The sequence below is a fragment of the Lynx rufus genome, unplaced genomic scaffold (genome assembly GCF_022079265.1).
Source record: "Lynx rufus isolate CCGP_SWC_20201006 ecotype Redwood Valley unplaced genomic scaffold, mLynRuf1.p SCAF_6, whole genome shotgun sequence".
In the NCBI taxonomy this organism is placed as follows: Eukaryota; Metazoa; Chordata; class Mammalia; order Carnivora; family Felidae; genus Lynx; species Lynx rufus.
Window position 1 is genome coordinate 49,386,975 of NW_025814878.1, and position 20,806 is coordinate 49,407,780.

General features: G+C 37.7%; 1 protein-coding gene across 1 annotated transcript in view; it reads left to right on the forward strand.

Annotated features, from left to right (window-relative positions):
- Positions 1-20,806, forward strand: part of PDSS2 (decaprenyl diphosphate synthase subunit 2) — a 263,575-nt gene that overhangs the window by 165,892 nt on the left and 76,877 nt on the right. The window contains exon 4 of the mRNA XM_047101881.1: positions 18,530-18,604. Within this exon, the coding sequence (XP_046957837.1) occupies positions 18,530-18,604 (75 nt within the window). The remainder of the gene's footprint in view (positions 1-18,529; positions 18,605-20,806) is intronic.

Sequence of the window (20,806 nt, forward strand, 5' to 3'; positions counted from 1 at the left end):
TGTAATGACACAAACAAGTATTCACTTGCTTTAACCACTCACTTTATGGGAATGATATTTAATGTGTTCCTTTTTCTTAACTATTTTGTATCATTCACACATGCTTTCTTTTAGTGTGGTTCAAGTTCAGGGAAAATGGAGGCTTTACTCCCATCAAAATCAATTGAGATTCATGGTTTGTGAAACACTCTTAGTGTTTTGCATTCAGAAGCATCACTATAAATGTTCCAGAGACTAAGACCTCCACCATCTGCTCCATTAGGCACTGGATTTCAGTGGCAGTATTTGATTAAAAAAAAGAAAAAAATACAAAACAAAAACTTAGCATATCCAAGCAACAGTTAAGCCTGAAGCTTCTTGAAATAAGAATGATTAGGTATTTCCTTCCTCTTCAGTGAGTCCTGTACCTTCATGGTCTCTGCACAGTTTTGTACTTTTAGATTTTCATTTTATTGACTTGTCTGGTGAGCAGGGTTTTTTCCTTTTTAGGCCCACGGTATATTGTTTTGTTTTGTTTTTTTAATTTGATAGTTGTGTGTTTGATTGAAGCCTTTATTCTATGAATCATTCTGTTCATCAAAAAAAAAGGATCCTTTTGCACCTTGTTCTTCAAAATTTGAAGGCTCTACAAAGGTCAATCAAATTTTTTTTTTCAACGTTTTTTATTTATTTTTGGGACAGAGGGAGACAGAGCATGAACAGGGGAGGGGCAGAGAGAGAGGGAGACACAGAATCGGAAACAGGCTCCAGGCTCCGAGCCATCAGCTGAGAGCCTGACGCGGGGCTCGAACTCGCGAACCGCGAGATCGTGACCTGGCTGAAGTCGGACGCTCAACCGACTGCGCCACCCAGGCGCCCCCAAAGGTCAATTTCAAAAGACACTTCACTGGGGCGCCTGGGTGGCGCAGTCGGTTAAGCGTCCGACTTCAGCCAGGTCACGATCTTGCGGTCCGTGAGTTCGAGCCCCGCGTCAGGCTCTGGGCTGATGGCTCGGAGCCTGGAGCCTGTTTCCGATTCTGTGTCTCCCTCTCTCTCTGCCCCTCCCCCCTTCATGCTCTGTCTCTCTCTGTCCCAAAAATAAATAAACGTTAAAAAAAAAATTAAAAAAAAAAAAAAAAAACAAAAGACACTTCACTGCATCAGCTCTTGTGAAAGATCTTGAATACCATGTCCAGGGGTCTATAATTGATCTTCTGCCATTCTAGGCTTCTACTAGCTCTCTTTTAATCCTAATAGATGATTTCCAAACCATATATATGAACAATAGTTTAAACTGATTATAGGGAGTAAAGTTCTTGAAAGTCAAGAGTTATCTTTGATAAAACAAATCTTCCATATTGAGAATCAATTCCTTTTATTTAAAAACTTGGCAGTTTAGGGGAGCCTGAGTGGCTCAGTTGGTTGAGCATCCCACTCTTGATTTCGACTCAGGTCATGATCCCAGGGTCATGGCATCAAGCCCACATCTCAAGCCTGCTTGAGATACTTCTCTCTCTTTCCTTCTGCCCCTCTCCCTTATTCATGCTCTTGCACACTCTAAATAAATAAGTAAATAAATAGGGTTTTTAAAAATTTTTTTTAATGTTTATTTTCTGAGAGAGAAAGAGCATGAGTGGAGGTGGAGGAGCAGAGAGAGAGGGAGACAGAGAATCTGAAACAGGCTCCAGGCTCTGAGCTGTCAGCACAGAGCCCGACGCGGGGCTCGAACTCACGGACCATGAGATCATAACCTGAGCCGAAGTCAGATGCTTAACCGACTGAGCCACCCAGGCACCCCGGCAGTTTATTTTTTTAAAGAAAGTAAAGTTATATCTCAGAAGAAGACTAATTTTATTAAATGAATTCCCAGAAACTTAAATTGATTAAGGATAATACTAATCATTAATAAGAATTTTTGGGGGGCGCCTGGGTGGCGCAGTCGGTTAAGCGTCCGACTTCAGCCAGGTCACGATCTCGCGATCCGTGAGTTCGAGCCCCGCGTCGGGCTCTGGGCTGATGGCTCGGAGCCTGGAGCCTGTTCCCGATTCTGTGTCTCCCTCTCTCTCTGCCCCTCCCCCGTTCATGCTCTGTCTCTCTCTGTCCCAAAAAAAATAAATAAATGTTGAAAAAAAAAAATTTAAAAAAAAAAAATAAGAATTTTTTGTGTGGAGGAGGAGGTAGTGATAAATGTTTCTCTGGGACAGTATTAAGTTTTTTAAAGTTCTCTACATATAGTTAATGTCTTACTAAAGTTAGATTTCTCCTTAATGACGTTTTAATGTTCTCTTACAAGAAAGAAAATTTGCTGAGAGATAAACAGATAAAGAAGATGAATATATATACCATATGCTATATATGGTGTGTGTGTGTGTGTGTGTGTGTGTGTGTGTGTGTGTGTGTGTGTGTATGAATATTACTCAGCCATAAAAAAGAATGAAATCTTGCCATTTGTGACAACATGGATGGACCTAGAGGGTATTATGCTAAGTGAAATAAGTCATACACAGAAAAGCAAATGTCATATAATGTCACTTATATTTGGAATCTAAAAAACAAAACGAATGAACAAACAGAATGGAACACTTTTACATACAGGAAATAAACTATTGGTTGCCAGGGGGGCGGGGGTGGGTGGGATGGGTGAAATAGGTGAAGGGGATTAAGAAGTATAAACTTCCAGTTATAAATAAGTCACGAGGATGTAATGTACAGCATAAAGAACATAGTCAATAACATTATAATAACTTTGTATGGTGATGGATGGTAACTAGACTTACTGTAGGGATCATTTAACAACATATAAAAATATGAAATCACTGATATATACCTAAAACGAACAGGATATTGTTTGTCAGTTATACTTTAATTTTAAAAAGGAGAAGAAAAATTTGTCAGCAATAGCAATGAAAGAGACACCACAGCAGTGAGGGAGCAGACAGAACTTAATACAGAATTTCTGTATATAGTATGTCACTTTTGTCACAGTGACAGCTTTTTTTGGAGGGTGTGTATTTAACTTGGTAATTAAAGTTAGCATATTTGTAGCAACTTTAATTTTTTATGACTTATTCATTCTACCAATGTTCCATTTTCTTGTGCTACTGAATTCTTGTCTGAATTTCTGTATTATGTGTTTATCTCTGTACTTCTCCTGGGGCAGACCATTAAGATGAAGGGTTCTGCAGTCATCAGAAATTCAGAGCTGTTTTATAATTGCCAAGGGTAAAATTAGCAAAGTCAATTATTCTCCCTTTGGCTTTTCCCTGAAGATATTAGGGGTCTTCAAGGTAATTGCCTTAGGTAACATTTAGATTTTTAAATATCTCTAAGTATAGAAATTGGTATATTAATCCTCTGGTAATTGTCTTCTTACTGTTCTAGCTCTGGTCACATAAATGTGAATTAACAAGATTTTGAATTCAAGAGTGAGTTTTGAATTCAAGAGTAGTGTTTGAGTTTTCATTCATTTTCAGTTATGGAACCTAAGGTCAGCTTTTTGTTTTGGTACTTCATTGTACACAGACCCTAGACTTGGAGACTTTAGAATGCCTCTTTTTAAGCCATAAATTCCCTGACTCCATTGAAATAAATTGCTTTATATTGTGTTCATGTAGAACATCACTGGATCCTGAAATGATGGGGTCATACCAGAATCTAAAATTTTAGTATCTGAGCATCAAACTATCAATGAGACATGTTGAATAATTGGGGGAAAAACATGAAGTGGAGAAGCACTATAATTTAGAAATCTGGCTATTAGAGGCTTTTTCTGGTTCCTGTTTATTTTGTAGACTAGATCTTTATTTTAGGATTAAGCCACAGTACAAATACGGCTGTTTGGATTACTGCTTGTCATCTTTTTTCTCTAAGTCTTTTATTTTACATGTATAGTGATAACCCTAGTATTTGAACAATTGAATTCAGGGGCACCTGGATGGCTCAGTTGTGGTTTCGGCTCAGGTCGTAATCTTAGAGTACATGAGTTTGAGCCCTGTGTTGGGCTCTGTGCTGAGAGTGCAGAGCCTGCTTGGGATTCTCTCTCTCCCCTACTGTGTCCTTCCTGGGATCACGTGCACGTGCACTCTCTCTCAAAATAAATAAATAAACTTTTAAAAAAATAATAAAAAAATGAATTGACCATGCTATTTTTTTCTCATTATAGTCGTTTTCATTTAATGGACCTATCACTATACATCAGGTGGGAAACTGTGCCTTAGCTTGGGTCTTGTCTGAGCACCCAAGAACATTGTCATGATGTCATTCCTGGGGACTGTTCTATTAAGCATTAGTGATTTATGTTTCTAAATAATTAGGGGCACAGATGTACTCTTTACATAGCTGATGTATTTCCTTATGTTAACTTTGTTTTCCTAAAGGCATAAATATGTTGTTTACAAGGAAGAATTTTGTTTGTATAAATATGCTCAATTTATGCATATAAATCTCCTCCTTTTATACCATCTATATATTTTAATAAAAAGAGGGCTATTGGTTATTCCATGTTTGTATTATCGGTTACATTAATTCTACTTTCAAATTCATGTTAAAAAGTGAAATCTAGGCTCACTTGGCTGGCTCAGTTAAGTAGAGCATGTAACTCTTGTTCTTGTGGTCATGAGTTCAAGCACCATGTTGGGTGTAGAGCCTACCTTAAAAAAAAAAAAAATGAGGGGCGCCTGGGTGGCTCAGTCGGTTAAGCGTCCGACTTCAGCTCAGGTCATGATCTCGCGGTCCGTGAGTTCGAGCCCCGCGTCGGGCTCTGGGCTGACAGCTCAGAGCCTGGAGCCTGCTTCCGATTCTGTGTCTCCCTCTCTCTCTGCCCCTCCCCCGTTCATGCTCTGTCTCTCTCTGTCTCAAAAATAAATAAACATTAAAAAAAAAAATTAAAAAAAAAATGAAACCTAGAAACATGCTATATCATATGAAATTTGAGATTTTCTTTATCATATTCATTTAAAATAGACATTGTGACCTTGTGTGTTTATAGTCTTGTCAGCACTATTTTACTTGTGGAAATTATTGATTATGTTTTAGCCTCTTTAATCTGACACCCAAGATTAATGTCCTTTTCTACATATAACCCTTCTCAAGTATAGATTTTCATGACTAGCTTAAATGTGTGGAGAAGGTAAATAGGGTATCATATATTGTAACAATAAAGGCAGTTATCTCCCTATCAATTGAATAAAGAAGCCAAAATGTTATCATAAAATTACAATTTCAAAGTCCCCAAATTTTTGCAGTTTTTTTTTATCATGTGCTAACAAAGCTACCCATTAAACACACACTATATCCATTTTCTGAGCCACTTCCTTGATCTTTAAAGCAAAAGTGATAAATGATTAGTATTTGAGAAGTGTACTTAGAAACAAGAAGCCAAATATTATGTTCTTTTAAAATTTATTGTCTCATTAAAACCTTAAACTTTGTCCTTTTGGTGCCATAAAACAATGGAATGAAGTGTCTTTTTGCCATAAAAAGATCAAATGCCATCATACAAAAAATGGACAAAACTCTGAGTGTCTGTCGACCAGAAAGCTGACAACCAAGAAGGGAATTTCTTCCATATGCCTAAGCTTTCAAATAAGCCCATTTTAAAAAGTCTGTGTTCTACAAAAATATATTCTCTAAAATGGGTAGAGTTGAACCCCATACCATGGTTGGCCATGAGAGGTAGAAATATGTTGACTAGGGCAGATTTTTTAAAATGTTTATTTATTTTTGAGAGAGAGACAAACAGAGCATGAGCGGGGAAGGGGTAGAGAGAGGGAGACAGAATCCGAAGCCGGCTCCAGGCTCTGAGCTGTCAGCACAGAGCCGGATGCAGGGCTCCAACTCATGGACTGCAAGATCATGACCTGAGCCAAAGTTGGACACTCAACCGACTGAGCCACCCAGGCATCCCTGGGGTAATTTTATAGTATACTTAGCCACCTCAATTTTGTAAATCCCTTTTTCTACTTTCCAGAAATAAAATTAATCAAGCCAGCTTTTTTTCCTCTTCATTTTCACGGATGTAAACTGCCATTTCTCCAAAGCCAGAGGGAGAAAAAAAATCCACTTCTGAGCTTGAGCTAATTATTTCTTTTTGCCTTTCTAATGATTTTACTCAAGGAACTTCCTGAGTTAGGAGTTAACAAAAGTACTGGGTAGATGAATAGCTGATTCCTTCCTCTGCATCCTCAGCTAGCTGACCCCACATCTCTTCACTCATCCTTTCTTTATCCCATAGATACATCCTCAGTACCTCTTTCTTTGTCTTTTATTGTTCACAAATCAGTTAATTCCATCTCAGGCTATCCCCAACCCCTTTCTTCCAATCTTTCATTCTTTATCTTCTTGTTAGTTCAGAAAAATTGTTATCCATCTTTTTGCCTTCTTCTTGCTCCTTTCAAGAAAAAATAAGCCAAGAAACTTTACTTAGGAGTTGAAAAACATCAGAGTAAGGCTTGGCATGCTCTTGTGTTAATAAGGAAAATTGGGGCACCTGCGTGGCTCAGTCGGTTAAGCGTCCGACTTCGGCTCAGGTCACGATCTCACGGTTTATGGGTTCGAACTCCACATTGGGCTCTGTGCTGACAGCTCAGAGCCTGGAACCTGCTTTGGATTCTGTGTTTCCCTTTCTCTCTACCACTCCCCCCCGCCCCCTTCGTGCTCTGTTTCTCTCTCTGTCTCTCAGAAATAAACATTAAAAAAAGTTACAAAAGAATAAGGAAAATTGTATAATTAGAAATGAAACAGGCATAAGAAAGAACCAGGGTCTCTACCCTCATTTTTTCCTTTAACCAGGTTTCCCTATAACTGTCAATGTTTAAAGACATTTCTTAAATGTCTTTGTATTTAGTTTTGTTTTCCTACTTTATTTAATTGAAGGTATTGTAAGATTGTGGTTTTCTATTTTATTTTTAATTACAAGCATATGGTATTTCTAATGTTATGGGCTAACCAAGCTTTAGTCGGCTGCCCTGGGAACCTAGCCACCATTTATAACCTCAAATATTGGGACATTGAGGTATGAACTCCAAACAACTGACTTATAGATAAAATTCCAAAATGCAGTGCATTTGTAATTTCGTGCCTGTTGTGTTAGATTAATACCGAATTTGAACTCCATAAGCAAAAGAACAGTTAAGAGCATTCAAAAGGATCCATGTGACTGCTTTTCATTAGTAGCTACAGATAGTTCATTTGTGTTTATTTAATTTGGTTTTAGCATTTCCATCATTTTCCTGATTCCTCAGAGTTGTAAATACTCTTGGAAAAAATTCACTCTAAGCCCAAGTTGGTTGATGGGGCCTTAACCCAGGAGCAAATGTTATTTATTTAGCAATAGTGATTGGGGAAGAGCCCTTTTCTGGCAGCTAATGACCTACTGGAGGACTTGTGTGCCCAAGGCAAAGCTGAAGGCCATTAGCCCAACAGGTCATTAACTGACAAATGCCTGACCCTGAGGTCATTTCTGATATTGGAAACCGTGAAAACATTAAAGTGGGCTTGTTGGAAAGTACAGCTGTGCCAAGGAAGTTTCTTTTTAAGCATTTTGGAAAATGCATTGTTTGTTGTTATTCACATGGCTTAATTGTCTTTGTTCTGGGGCCATTTTCACTGTGCCCAGCAAGTCAGTCAGATATCAGTAAACACCAAAACTGTAGTGTATGGCCAGTCTTTGATTTTTAAATGACAGTTTCCCTGTTTAGAATATCACATTAACTATTTCATTCCAAAGCAACTTCAGCGTTCACTTTTGTGGATAACTTGTGTTTTCATAATATGTTGGGTTATATAGCTAGCACTTACCCATTTTATACTTCTCAGAGATGGCCTATAAAGCCACATAAGAGAAGTGGAAAGACCTCAAGTAGAAGTCTGTGGACCTATTCTCTATCTCTGACTTTTTTTTTTTAATTTGCCATTTAACATTGGACAGTTCATTTTCTCCCTCAGAATTCTAGTTTAGATCATTTATCTTTTTCTCCAGACTGTTTATCTATTGTCTTTTTTTTTTTTTCTTTAAGCTCTATGCCCAATGTGGGGCTTAAATTCATGACCCTGAGATCAAGAGTCGCATACTGTATGGACTGAGCCAGCCAGGCGCATCCCTCTAATGTCTTAATACTCCATTTTTCAAGTCAGCTTAGAAACTTCATGATGTAGAATATTTAATACTTATTAAAATTAGTACAAAGCACTTAATAATATTAACAACTTATATTTTTGAGTGCTTGCCCTGTGCTAGACACTATTGCAAGTGCTTTATGTGTATTAACTTATTTAATCTCTCCTGAGACATAGGAAAGGGTTAAGTAATTTCCTTGAGGAAATGGTAGAGCTGCTGTCTAAATCTAAATATAGGCAATCTGGCTCCAGAATCCTCTAGCTTAGCTAAAGTAGAAAACTAACAAACCAAGAACCATGATACCTTTTTTGCCAGCAATTTTGGGATTTATAATACCTTAAGCGACTAGTAGTTTTTAAATATTGGAATAAGTATTTCAATACAAACATCATTAGGAGCTTTATGAAACATTTTGGAGAAATAACCAGTAAGCAGAGGCAACTTGTTTTCTTAGTTTCCTCATCTGTAAAATAAAGACAGCATTATTTCCATCTCCTGTATCCTTACCAGTTGCAAAATTCTACAATTCTGAGTGTTGTAGGAGAGAGTCTGAACTTAACATGTATATATCCAGATCCTGAAGATGTTACGATATAGGAAGAAAAACAAAGGAATCAAGAAAAAATTGTTTATAAACTCAGAGATGTAATAGAGAAATGACCATCTTTTATAAATGTCTAAGATCTAGAGATTTACATGCATATTTCAGCAATCTAAAACAATACTCTAAATTAATGAACTCACCTATATGGCCGGTTTGTGATGAGCAAATGATACGGCTTAATTTGTTCAAGTACTTTAAAAGCCATAAGATGATATGCAGATATAAAATTCTGAAAATAATGATTAAACAATTATAACTGCAAATTTATTTTGAAAGTTATGATTTATACAGTTCACATATTGGAAAAAGTATTGGTGGTGCAATAAAATTTTTGCGTGCATTGTGTTAAGCATTAGAAATGCCAGTTTAAAAGACAATTGTATCACCTGTTTTCAGTCTTCATGTAAATTATACCAACCAAAAAAAAAAAAAAAACCAAAAACAAAACAACCCAATTGTATCTCTACAGATTAGAGAATTTCTAACCCAAGTATATCCATTGTTTGATTCAAGGGTACAATACAGCCAATCTCGAGTTTCTACTACTTTTTTTTTTTTTTTTTTAAGGAGGGGAAAAAAGGATTACCTAATTTTCTAGAATGCAGTACCAATAGAGCCAGTTATTTTTAGCATTCCATTGATTCACAGATTTTGAAGAGCTGCAATGGTATTTGGAAGAAATACAATTACAGTTTTAGATGAGATGCATGGATTTTAATGCATATGAGTCATGCTTTTATTTCTGTGGTTGCCTTTGAAGTGCAAACCTCGGACGTCTCTGAATTACAAACATCTGCCTTTTAGTGTAGCCCAATTAGAAGAGGAACTAATTGAACTAAAAATTGAACCATGTTATCCAAAAGACAAGGGATTCCTGGAATTTGCAAGAGTATGTGTGAATCTCAGAGAAATCCTGAAATTTTTAACTCTTTGGCCAAATGTGTTCTAAACTTATTTTTTTTTTTATAAATCTAGTAAGATCAAAGCTGAGAGTATCAGTGATGTATATAAACCAAGGTGGAAATGCACCCTAATATTATACCCCATAGTACCCGAGAATGATTATGTTTTAACCTGCCTTCTGCCTGTTTCTATTCCGTTAATTTACATGTTTTTGGAATACAGTGATAAAGAAATTAACACCTTTATAAATATATTTCAGAATAACAATCTGTAAACTGTGTGTCAAAAATCTGGGGACTCTGTGTGCAGTTAAAATGGCTAACCAAGGTATGAGTTATACATGACATATATCAGTATAAGGTAGTATTTCAGATTATAGATCACATGCTGTTTATGGTGGATAGTGAAATCCCTTTAGTAAGTGACTGTCAACACTTTTTCTTTAATGGGTCACAATAGAAAATAGAAGGATAATGAAACTTTTGTTTTATGAAAAATTTCACTCATTTTTGTACATAAACATGTATGCATGTACTGTGTGTGTCATGATGTAGAATACAATTCTTATCGTGGGTTGCAATTTAAAAATTTTGAAAGTTGATACTATTAGGCAGTGTTCTAGCCAGCAGCATCCTTTCGTTGAATGAAGTAAGGTACCTTGATTCTGGTGTTCTGAAGTTTCACATTGTGAACTTGTGTTTTTCAAAGGTGGGATTAACCTTTAAGCAAAATCACACTTGGAAACTATCACTTAACATCACTGAGAGTGCCATCAAAGGAAGAAGCAGTGAAAGCAGAATGGAGGTTATCAGCCACATGGGGAAAAGTGGGCACGTCACTGAGATGGCAGATATAATTCTCTCTGAGAAGTTGTCAGAGCAAGGTGTAACAGAGCTACTAAGTGTGGGGCATCCTAATGGGGAATATCCTGGGTACAACAAACTTGACAACATACATAAGGAATTCTTATGTTGGAGAAAGTGAAAACTAAAGCAACTAACTGCTGTATGATAATGTCAGAATTACTTTGTTTCACGACTAAGCATTTAATTCCCAGCAACTATTTAGTTTTTGTAGTAATGCAAGATACTTAACCAACTTTTTTTTTAGCCTACTGGAAAGCATCTCTTTTTCTCCTTTTCTTACAAAAAGTTTTATTTTGGTGTAAGCATTTTAAATTGTAAAAAAAATTATCAGCCACTTTTTCAGGAATCTAAGCATTGTTTAAATCAATAAATGATTATCATTACTCAGTGGTGAACAGTAGACCAAGAACCATGCACCGTCATTCAAAAAGTGAACTCAAGGGGCACCTGGCTGGCTTGGTCGGTGGAGCATGCAACTCTTGATCTCAGGGTTGTGAGTTTGAGACCCACATTGGGTGTAGAGATTACTTTAAAGTAAAATCTTAAAAAAAAAAAAAAAGGAACTCCTTATTTTTGGATCACTTTTTTATTGTTACTGAAAGAAATCCATATTTTGGCATCATCCTTACAATTTTATGAATAAAAAACATGTACAACTACACATTTAGGTATTTCTGGTCATGGGGCTAACTGTTGATAAAATGCAGATACCTCTTACTTAGATAAGCTAACTGAGGCCCAAAGGAGTGCTATGGGAGAGGGGGGCAGAGGGAGTGCCTGGATGGCTCAGTCGGTTATGCATCCAACTCTTGGTTTTGACTCAGATCATGATCTCACAGGGCACTGGCAGCATGGAGACTACTTGGGATTCTCTCTCTCCCTTCCTCTCTGCACCGCCCCCCCCCCAAATAAATAAATACACTTAAAACAAAAAGTGATATGGATGACCCAAAGTCATGCAGCCTTCTAAGTGGTCAATAACAAAGTAATGTCCTTTATCTTTATAAGGTCATAACTAGTTTCATTAGTACAGTGCCAGGAACATAGTAGGCTGTCAGCAAATGTTTATGGAATGAGTGCATTAGCCAATATAATATTAAATTTCAGCACTTCATATTCAAGCCATCTTCCTGAACTTGTGGCCCATTTCTTTTAAGTTTTATCAGTTGTGATTTTCTTTTAGACTTTTCTTTAGTTCGCTGAATTTTCCTGAGCCCTTTCTGACAAATGTTACCAGTAGTTAGAGGCCATAAACCAATGTATCAGCTGTTCTAAATTAAAAATTAAGATTATCAATTTGCTTAGTTTTTGCTGCACCTGTCCTACTGGTTGTGCCATTTCTCTCTCCGCTCTTCCCCCTTAGCCAGAAAGAACTTCCAGCTCACTAGAACAGATTGCTATCCCTCCCACAAATAAGCATGGTCTTACACATTTGGCAGCATTGAAAAGGCTCCCTTCAAAAAGCCTAGTTAGAAGCTTCCTCCAGAACTCCTGTGAGTTAGTGGTGTGTTTATTGCAACAGACCTTTCATCATTGTCGTCATTAAACCTGGTCCTTGTCTGATAGGAAGGAGTGGGGAGAACCATTCTTTCATAGACTTCATCAATGGCTTTATTAAAGCAACTCATTTATATTAATCAGCATGCAGATTAGGGCTCATCTGGGTTGTTTGTGCCCAGGTGGTGGGTGAGTAGATTCACCCCTTTTTTGGCCACTGCCGCTGCTCCCTGTGTTCTTCAGAGGTCGCTTCTCCATTGAGGCTGCCAGCCTGAAAGCTCTGGCTGAGCACTGGGGGACTGAATCCACCTGGAACAGAATAGTTTGCTTAAACCCAGTCTGTAAATGATAAAGTGCTTTACAAATGTTAGATGTTATTATTGGTCTCTGTGGGAGAGCACTACTTCTTAGCCAGTTCCTCTACCTCACCTTGGTGTAATGTAAGTAAATCTTTCCATCATTAAATGCATCTCTCAAACACTCCGTGCTTTGTTTTTTGTGAAGAGGAACTGAAGAGTGAAGCTAACTGCCCTGGTTACTATTAGCAGACTGTTCGGCATCCTTTATCTTTAAAAGTATTTTTCTGTAAGACATTTTTACTGACAATATTGGTTTTGTGGCTTAAAAAAAAAAAATCTTGACACTATCCCTTCAAATATCAAAGCTTTTTGGAAAGAACATATTTATGCTAAATCTGTCTTTTGTTCCTCCCAAGATGTATATGAGAATTAATTCTTCCCCAAGGGCGTTTTACCTTTGCAACTGCTTCATGCATTGCTATTTCTTCCTAGAGGTGGGGGAAGGAGTGCAATAAATTTGTGTGTAATTAATGCCATCAGCACTGCAGATGCGTGCACACACATGACTATTTCCTTCGCTAGCAGCTGTTAAGAGTAGTAAAGACTGAGGGGCTGTGTGTTCGTTTGCCTCCCAAATAGAGTGATGGATCACACGTTGTCATTCTACACTGTAGTAAAAACTCATTAAAATAACCTTTCCAGCGCAAGTCTTTGAAAGACGATTATAAATCTGTAATAGCCTCCACAGTTTCTATATACCAATGAGTTAAGTGCGGGGCAACCTTTTTTTTTTTTTTTCCTTCAAGTTTATTTATTTTGAGAGAGAGAGAGAGAGAAAAAAAAAATCTCAAGCAGGCTCTGCACTGTAGGCACAGAGCCAGACATGGGACTCAACCTCACGATCTGTAGATCATGACCTGAGCTGAAATCAAGAGCCAGATGCTTAACCAGCTGAGCCACCCAGGCACCTCTGTAGCAACCTTTTTTAAGTGAGTGAAACACAACCATACTACACCAACTCAGATAGGTTTTGCTGGCTCGAGCTTTTATTGAGCCACATTAGTTAATAGTTAATATTTTTCTAAAGATTTAGTTGTATTTTACTTTTTATTTGAGATGGGTGCTCCTTTGCCCATATTAAGTGGTCTGGTTTCCTGGTTAACTATCTACAACTCAGCTGAAACTATTCCATCTGTCAAATACTGACAGTACTCCCGGATCATGCCTGTTGAGACAGGCACAGCTCGTCTCCACAGAATGCTTACCACCACTTACTGATCTTATTTTTGCTACTCCGAGGACTATTGTTTGATTGTATATTCCAGAAATCAATTTGTGGACACAGCTTCAGAAGCCTCTCTGAGGCTAAAAGGAGAGTGTGCTCCCCAGCTCCCCGCCCCACTCCATGGAGATAGGTTTATTGTTTTAACCTGATTATAAAAGCAGTACAATAAAAGAGGGGAGAAAAATGTAATACATTGTAAATTTAAGCAGTTATAAATTTGTTGATTACAAATTTAAGCAATTTATAAAAGTTGAAAAAGAAAATTTTTTCATTAAAAGTCATCCAGATGCTTACTTACCATTTACACATTATCATTATTACTACTTTGTTGTCCTTTCATTTAAAAAAATTTTTTTGTTGATTTATTTATTTTTGAGAGAGAGAGAGAGAGCACGTGCACAAGCCGGGGAGGGGCACGCAGAGAGAGACACGGAATCCGAAGCAGGTTCCAATCTCTGAGCTGTCAGCACAGAGCCTGACACAGGGCTTGAACCCATGAACCACGGGATCATGACCTGAGCCAAAGTCAGATGCTTAACTGACTGAACCACCCAGGCGCCCTTAATATTTTGTTGTCTTTTCCGACTTTTCTCTCAGCGTATATAAACACAGAGATTGACCTCACTTTGTTTTAAAAATATCTGTCATGCTATTCTGTTTTGTAACCAGCTTTTTTCTTTTAAGAAGATATTACAGACATCCTCGGATAGCAGTGTGAAGACGTTATTTGGTCATTGTTCTCTTACCAACCCCTACTTCTCTTAATTTCTATTTTTTATGATAGGAATTTTATTATAGCTCGGGGTGTAATCACCACAACACCTTTTGCGAGTGCATATGCATCACTTTTGCTTTTCAGTTAAGAAAAATCATCGAATTGTAGTTACTCTTGCCAGAAGATAAAGAATGAGGCAATTACATTTTCCCTGAGACTGACGAAATTTGTCCTGTAAGTTAACCATTTAAGAAATTCATTCCATCAGTTATACGTCAATTAAAAAAATAGTAATAATAAAAGAAATTTATTCCAAACAAGGTGCCCCCAAGAAGCTAGCTCATGACATTGACAGTCTGAACAGTTACCACTTCTGGCTCACTGAAATTTAGGGTGTTACTCAGAAGACGTGGGAATAGTATATGGCATTGCCAGGCAGTCAGATTTCAACATGACAAATCAGAAAGAAAAGCATTTTTGTATTGCATGTGCAGGTAAGCAATTCTGCCATTCTTGCAACCTCCAGAAATGCAGAAATTAGCTTATCTCCTGCTTGATTACTGTCTAGACAGCCAAAGTAAACTTTATAACATTAATGGTGACAGATTCTCTTCTAAGTGTTCTACATATTTACTCATTAGAGAGGAAGTGATGTGGCCAACTAGAGCCATTATTTGTTTGACACAACTTTTCACTTGAACCTGATATCATTCTGAATCCGATTGTATGAATTATTCCCAAGCATTAGAGCCATTCAAGACCCAGAACTCAGCAGTGTTGACCTTAATTGACCCAACTAGGATATTTCTGTCAGTAGGTGGGGTGGGCTATCAGTCTTAATGGTTTAGGACATGGAAATGGTTTAGAATGGTTTAGGAAATGAAAATTGCTTAATTAGGATTCTAGGTCTTGAAACCAAGGGGCTTGGATACAAAAACTTTCATGAAGAAAGTAATCGGGAGAGTTCAGACAGAGGGAAAAGTCTGTGTGAAGAGAATAGATAAAAATAATATCTGAGCAGGGCACCTGGGTGGCTCAGTCAGTTGAGCATCCGACTTCATCTCAGGTCATGATCTCACGGTCTGTGAGTTCGAGCCCTGCATCGGGCTCTGTGTTGACAGCTCGGAGCCTGGAGCCTGCTTCGGATCCTGTGTCTCCCTGTCTCTCTCTCAAAAATACATAAACATTAAAAAAATAATAAATAAAAAACCTTTAAAAAATAAATAAACCTTTGGTGAGCAAAGGTGGCTTACCAAGCTTTATAAAAAAGCAGTTTTAAAATCTTCATGCCTAACTATAAATATTAAGATTTGCATTTCTAGAAGCTCGGAATCAGAATTGGAAGGGACCTTATAGAGTTATGTTTCGCAACTTCCTTCATTTTATAGTCGAGAAAAATTAATTGTCCTACCCCAGATCTCACAATGACATTACTAGGAGACCTTGAAGTAGCGTCTAGATCCTTTGGCTCCTAATGCTCTGCCCTATTTCATTACGGTCTTCTCATTGTTGGGCTTCTAAGAGTGGCTATCATTGATGCTCTTTTAGTCTGTCATGTTTTTGTAGTTGATAGTGTTTGCTTGCCCCCCTGGGCCTGAGGAACGAAAGTCCTTAATCTTTCTCATGGTGCCCTTGTTAAGAGTGCCAAGAAGTGGAGGGCTTGGGTTCTTAGTCTCAGGAGATCTGGCATTTAGGCTTCTGGATTCTCTGACTGCCATTATCCTTGCTACCATTGTGGGTTGCTGGAACAAATCATTCCACAAGAATCTGAGGGAGAAAAGTATCATGAAGCAGGTACTTTCTTATATTGAAGTACAAAAGGTGTCTAAACAGGTGCCTATGTAGTAAGCCATGTATTGAAAAAAGATCAGATCAATAAATGGCCTCATTAAATATGTGTAGCTGGTAGTCCTGTGGTCTTCCTAGAAATACTACAATTTTAAAGGAGGATGATACTTAAACATATCTCTCTTTGGTATAATTTAAAATGTTAGGGGCTCCTGGGTGGCTCAGTGGTTAAGCATCCAACTCTTGATTTCGGCTCAGGTCATGATCTCATGGTCATGAGATTGAGCTCCACATCAGGCTCAGTGCTGGGCATGGAGCCTGCTTGAGATTCTCTCTCTCCGTCTCCTTCTGCTCCTCCCCCGCTTACACACATGCTCATGTGTGTGCTCTCCCTCTCAAAAAAAAAAAAAGGGTAATAAAAATAAAGGTTAAGTAAACATTTCAGGCAATAGAAAGAGATTTATGTGTGCATTGAGTAAGTCACCCTTGCCTGGGACACTTCAGCTCCCCTAGGCTATTGCTGGTTTTCATAATCTCTTACCTTCCTTGATTTGTTAACCCAAGGAAGTCCAAAGCTTTTTCCTCAATGATCATCATTGGCTATGGAGGTGTATTCTGCTCAAGTAACTATAGCTATTTGGAACTATGGGTCCTTTATAAATTTTGAACTTATGAGTACAGGTCTGTCTGTATTTGCTAATTACATTAAAAAGAAAAAGAGACAATAAAATGTCTGTTGCCTCTGCCTGGTCTGAAATCTCAGGGAAGTAAAGGCACAGTCTAGTTATCCAGAGCCAGATCCATTGTTAAAAGTTCATGCCATCATTTTGACATTTAGTGTTGTGGACTTTCTCTTTATAAATCCCTCTTCACTTTACCAGTGCTGGTCTCAGAGCTCAAACTGTTTCAAAACCGTAACATTTCTTAGTGAGTGATTGATCTGTATTACGTGTCTGGCCATCAGGGGGATCTTGGGATGTTGCTTGTATAAACTGTAATCCAATCTGATGCTGTGCATTTAGTTACAGTCTTTCATAGACCTATTGGTGATACTCTATCCTCCTGGATTTGGGAATAGAGCTTATCTGATACCTTCAGGGGAAAAAAATCCATTCATTTTCTTTCTTCCCCACTTAAATAACTCAACACATCTGGTAACACTGTAGGATCATTGTCCTTCCAGTTCCTCTGCAGCTCATATTGCTACAATATTTCTTAAGTATTTGGTTACCTAAAGGGCAATGTGATTAAAAAAAAAAAAAAAAAAGACTTTGTATAGGTCTTACAAATTAACCCATCTGCAGAGCTAGAAAAAAATGGCTTTAATCAGCAAAATTTCCATATCAACAGCCTTGTCTGTGTTACACAGGATGAACGTAAATATAAATTTGGAGATGAATGCTCATGTGTTAAAATTTTAAAGCAAGTCTTTCCACAAATTAATGTAATTTGTGTCTAAGAAAATGTTTATTAAATCTAACGTACCTGAGATTAAAGTATCTTGTTGTTTGGGTCTGTATCCTTTGGCTTAATAATGTCTTCAATTACAAGAATGATAAAAGCTGAAACAAAATCCTTTAATTCAATCAGAACTGAGCTAAATTTTAGGAAGCAAAGAGTAGGAATCAGATACAGTACTGCATGATATAGGAAGCTAAATATACACGATATTAAGACTTCGCAAGAAGCGGTTGGGGCTGCTTTGAGGAATTCTTGTTTGGAACGGCTGCATTGAAATACCACTATTTTATCCTCTTGAATTAAGATGGTTTATGCAAACAAGTCTAAATTGTACAGTAGTTCCAAAGAGACTGTTTTCTGCTTGTTTTACATTCTGGAACAAGTTCAAAGCTTTTGATTTTGCTTGATTTTTTTTTTTTTAACAGCCCGAGTCTTGAAAATAATACAGGTTTGATGAATATGATTTCAATATTGCAGTTCTATAAAAATTTTCAGTGTTTATGGTACATTTGACCCAGGGGCCCTCCACCAAATATATCCACAGTGCACTTTAAGTATAACAGAATGAACACATTTGAAAGGTTAACCATTCTTTTGCTTTTGCTTTTCTTTCTGTATTAAGTATGAAAATTAGCATTGTAATGGCTCCCAGAATGGAGATATTGAAAAAGTATCCACCTGACAGAAATAAACATACAGAAAATAAATTGAGTTAAGATTTCATTAGGTATGTGAAATTTAAGCTTCTGCTCAAAATGGCTATTACTGGATTTTCATGTATATTAGTTCAATGCTGTGCTTGTAAGATTTTTTTTTTTTGCTTGAATTATGCCTGAAAAAAATTGGATTACAGCTCTAATATCCAGGTGGGCAATGCCATTTGCCAGGATCTTTGTATATAACCCCATAAGTACAAATACTGCCTTGCTGCTAAGCCTTCTGAGGCTTTCTGAGGTAAAAATGGGCATAAAAATGTTTCCTTGTTTCTTTTAATTTTTTTTTTCTTGTTTTTTTAGGTCGTGGAACTTTTAGCAAGTGCTCTTATGGACTTGGTGCAGGGAGTATACCATGAAAATTCTACTTCAGCAAAGGTAGGGATTGGGTACTCATTATAAAATGTTAGGTTAAAAACCCTCGTGGCAAAACTAGAATTGACGAGCGAAAATGTCATTTTTGTTTTGTGTTTAAATTGTACATGACATTTTTTTTTAGATTAGTGTTTTGGCTACAAATCCATGGCCATACGCTTAGTACATAGCAGATTTAGCCAATTAAAACAACCTCTTATCCTCTGGCTGGATTCACAGTCTGTTCAGTCTGCAGCAGCCCAGGAGACACCAGGATGCTCTGTCTACTGGCTGGCAGGTAGCACTGTCACAGGGCAGGCAGTCTGGAGAAACAGCTCGTGCTGAGGTGGCTGGGTGCAGCCTTTCCCCAGAGGAAGGGGTCTTCCGTGTCCCAGAAGAGTGGACATGATCTGAAGAGGATGACTTTTGAGGGCATGAGGAAAGAATGTCTTTTATGTCCAAGATCCAGAATTTACCGCGTTATTAAATTCTTCTGTGATAAGAAGTAGGATGGTTGTGCAGTTGGATCATTCTGATTAATTATATAGATCTAGAATTAAGGTTTTTTGACTCATTTAACAGGACATCTTATGGGTTAGGTTTTATTTCTTTAAAATGCAGTTATTTCATTTCAGTAGGATATTGAATGTGAAGCAGTTGCCTCATTGACCACCGCCACCATTTAACATGGTATATGCTATTATACGGGATTCCTAGCTTAGGGTTTCATTATTCTAACTTCTTTAGCTTCTGTATTAGCAAGATTTCACTCACTGAAAATTAGAGAAAATATGCGCATATGCACATTTTAGGCTTTTTGACATTTCCATTTGAAAAAAGAAAGACTGATTTTACTGGAAAATGAAACATAGGGCATGAGCAACTTGCATAGGAAATTTAAAAGTATAACCCAGGGACTCTGGATGGCTCAGAGAATAGTTAGTAAAATATGAAGAATTGTACCTTGGACGTCTGCTAACATTTGGTTCAAGGAACCACAGTTCCCTGGAGGCATATCTAACTTCACCTAAGTTGCCTAGTGGTATGTGGGGACCTGGCAGGATATACGACCACAGTGGGACCCCCTTTGCCGCATTTTTCAAAAATATACCGTACTTCACTACCATGGCTGAGGATTAATAGCACATTGTAGAATGGAAGATTCCTGGTCTAGTTCCACTCATAAGTTGCCTCATATATAGTATAAAGAAGATGATAGTAGCTAAACATGTAACACTGTGGTAAGTAACTCACCTATGTTTCTTCATTTAATCTTCACAGAAAGCCTGCTAGCAGATACTACTGCTATCCCCATTTGACATAATGGGAAAACCGAGGTTTAGAAAAGATTAAATAATTTGCCCACAGTCATACAACTTGCTAGTTGAGATTTGAACACCAGAGCTCAGGTTCTTAACCGTGCGTTTTCTACCTCTATACCTCAATGAAACCCAATTTGCTCGCCTCCCTCTGCCATACCTGAGATCCCACCATATATGGTGATGACAGTGACCTCTTCTGGCAGTTGAGGCATCGTTTTCCCCTGGGATGGTTCCAATGTGTTCACCGTAGTTCCATGTAAGATATTAATATCTTACAGTTAAATACCTTAATTTTTAAGCGAAAGTGTTATTGTTTTAGGGTTCTTGATTTATTCACTCTTAACTGTCCACTATAATTAGCCCAGTTTGTTAATAATTTTGTGAACATTTATTAAATACTTTCTGTATGTCAGGCAGACCTAACAGCAACGACAACAGTAAATGGTTAGATAGCCCTTTACAGTTTGCTTATACTTTCTTTCTCTACAGTCACCCATAAAAAGGGGGGCATTTGTTGGTACGCCCATTTTATACATTAAACGCCTGAGATTCAGGGATGACAAAAGGCAGGAAAGCCTATTATCTGGAAACTCTTTGTTGATGTATGTTTCACAGTGGCATGATCTGAACCCAGGTTTTTTGACTCCAAGTCCCACATAATCGGTTTCTTCCTGGGAAAGAGAAAAGAGGAAGCAACGAAAGTCTTTGAAGGACTGTTGATCATACGTGCACTGCCAATTAGCAGGCACTAATTGCTGTCTTTCATTGGCTAGTTTTACTTCAGAGAATCTGTAGCAATGCTTTGTCCATCTGCCCTGTTTCCCTACCGTCTCCCCAAACACAGCCCTTTAAAGCACTAGCAACCTTCTTTAAGCAATTACATTTCTGAATATAGCCAAACCAT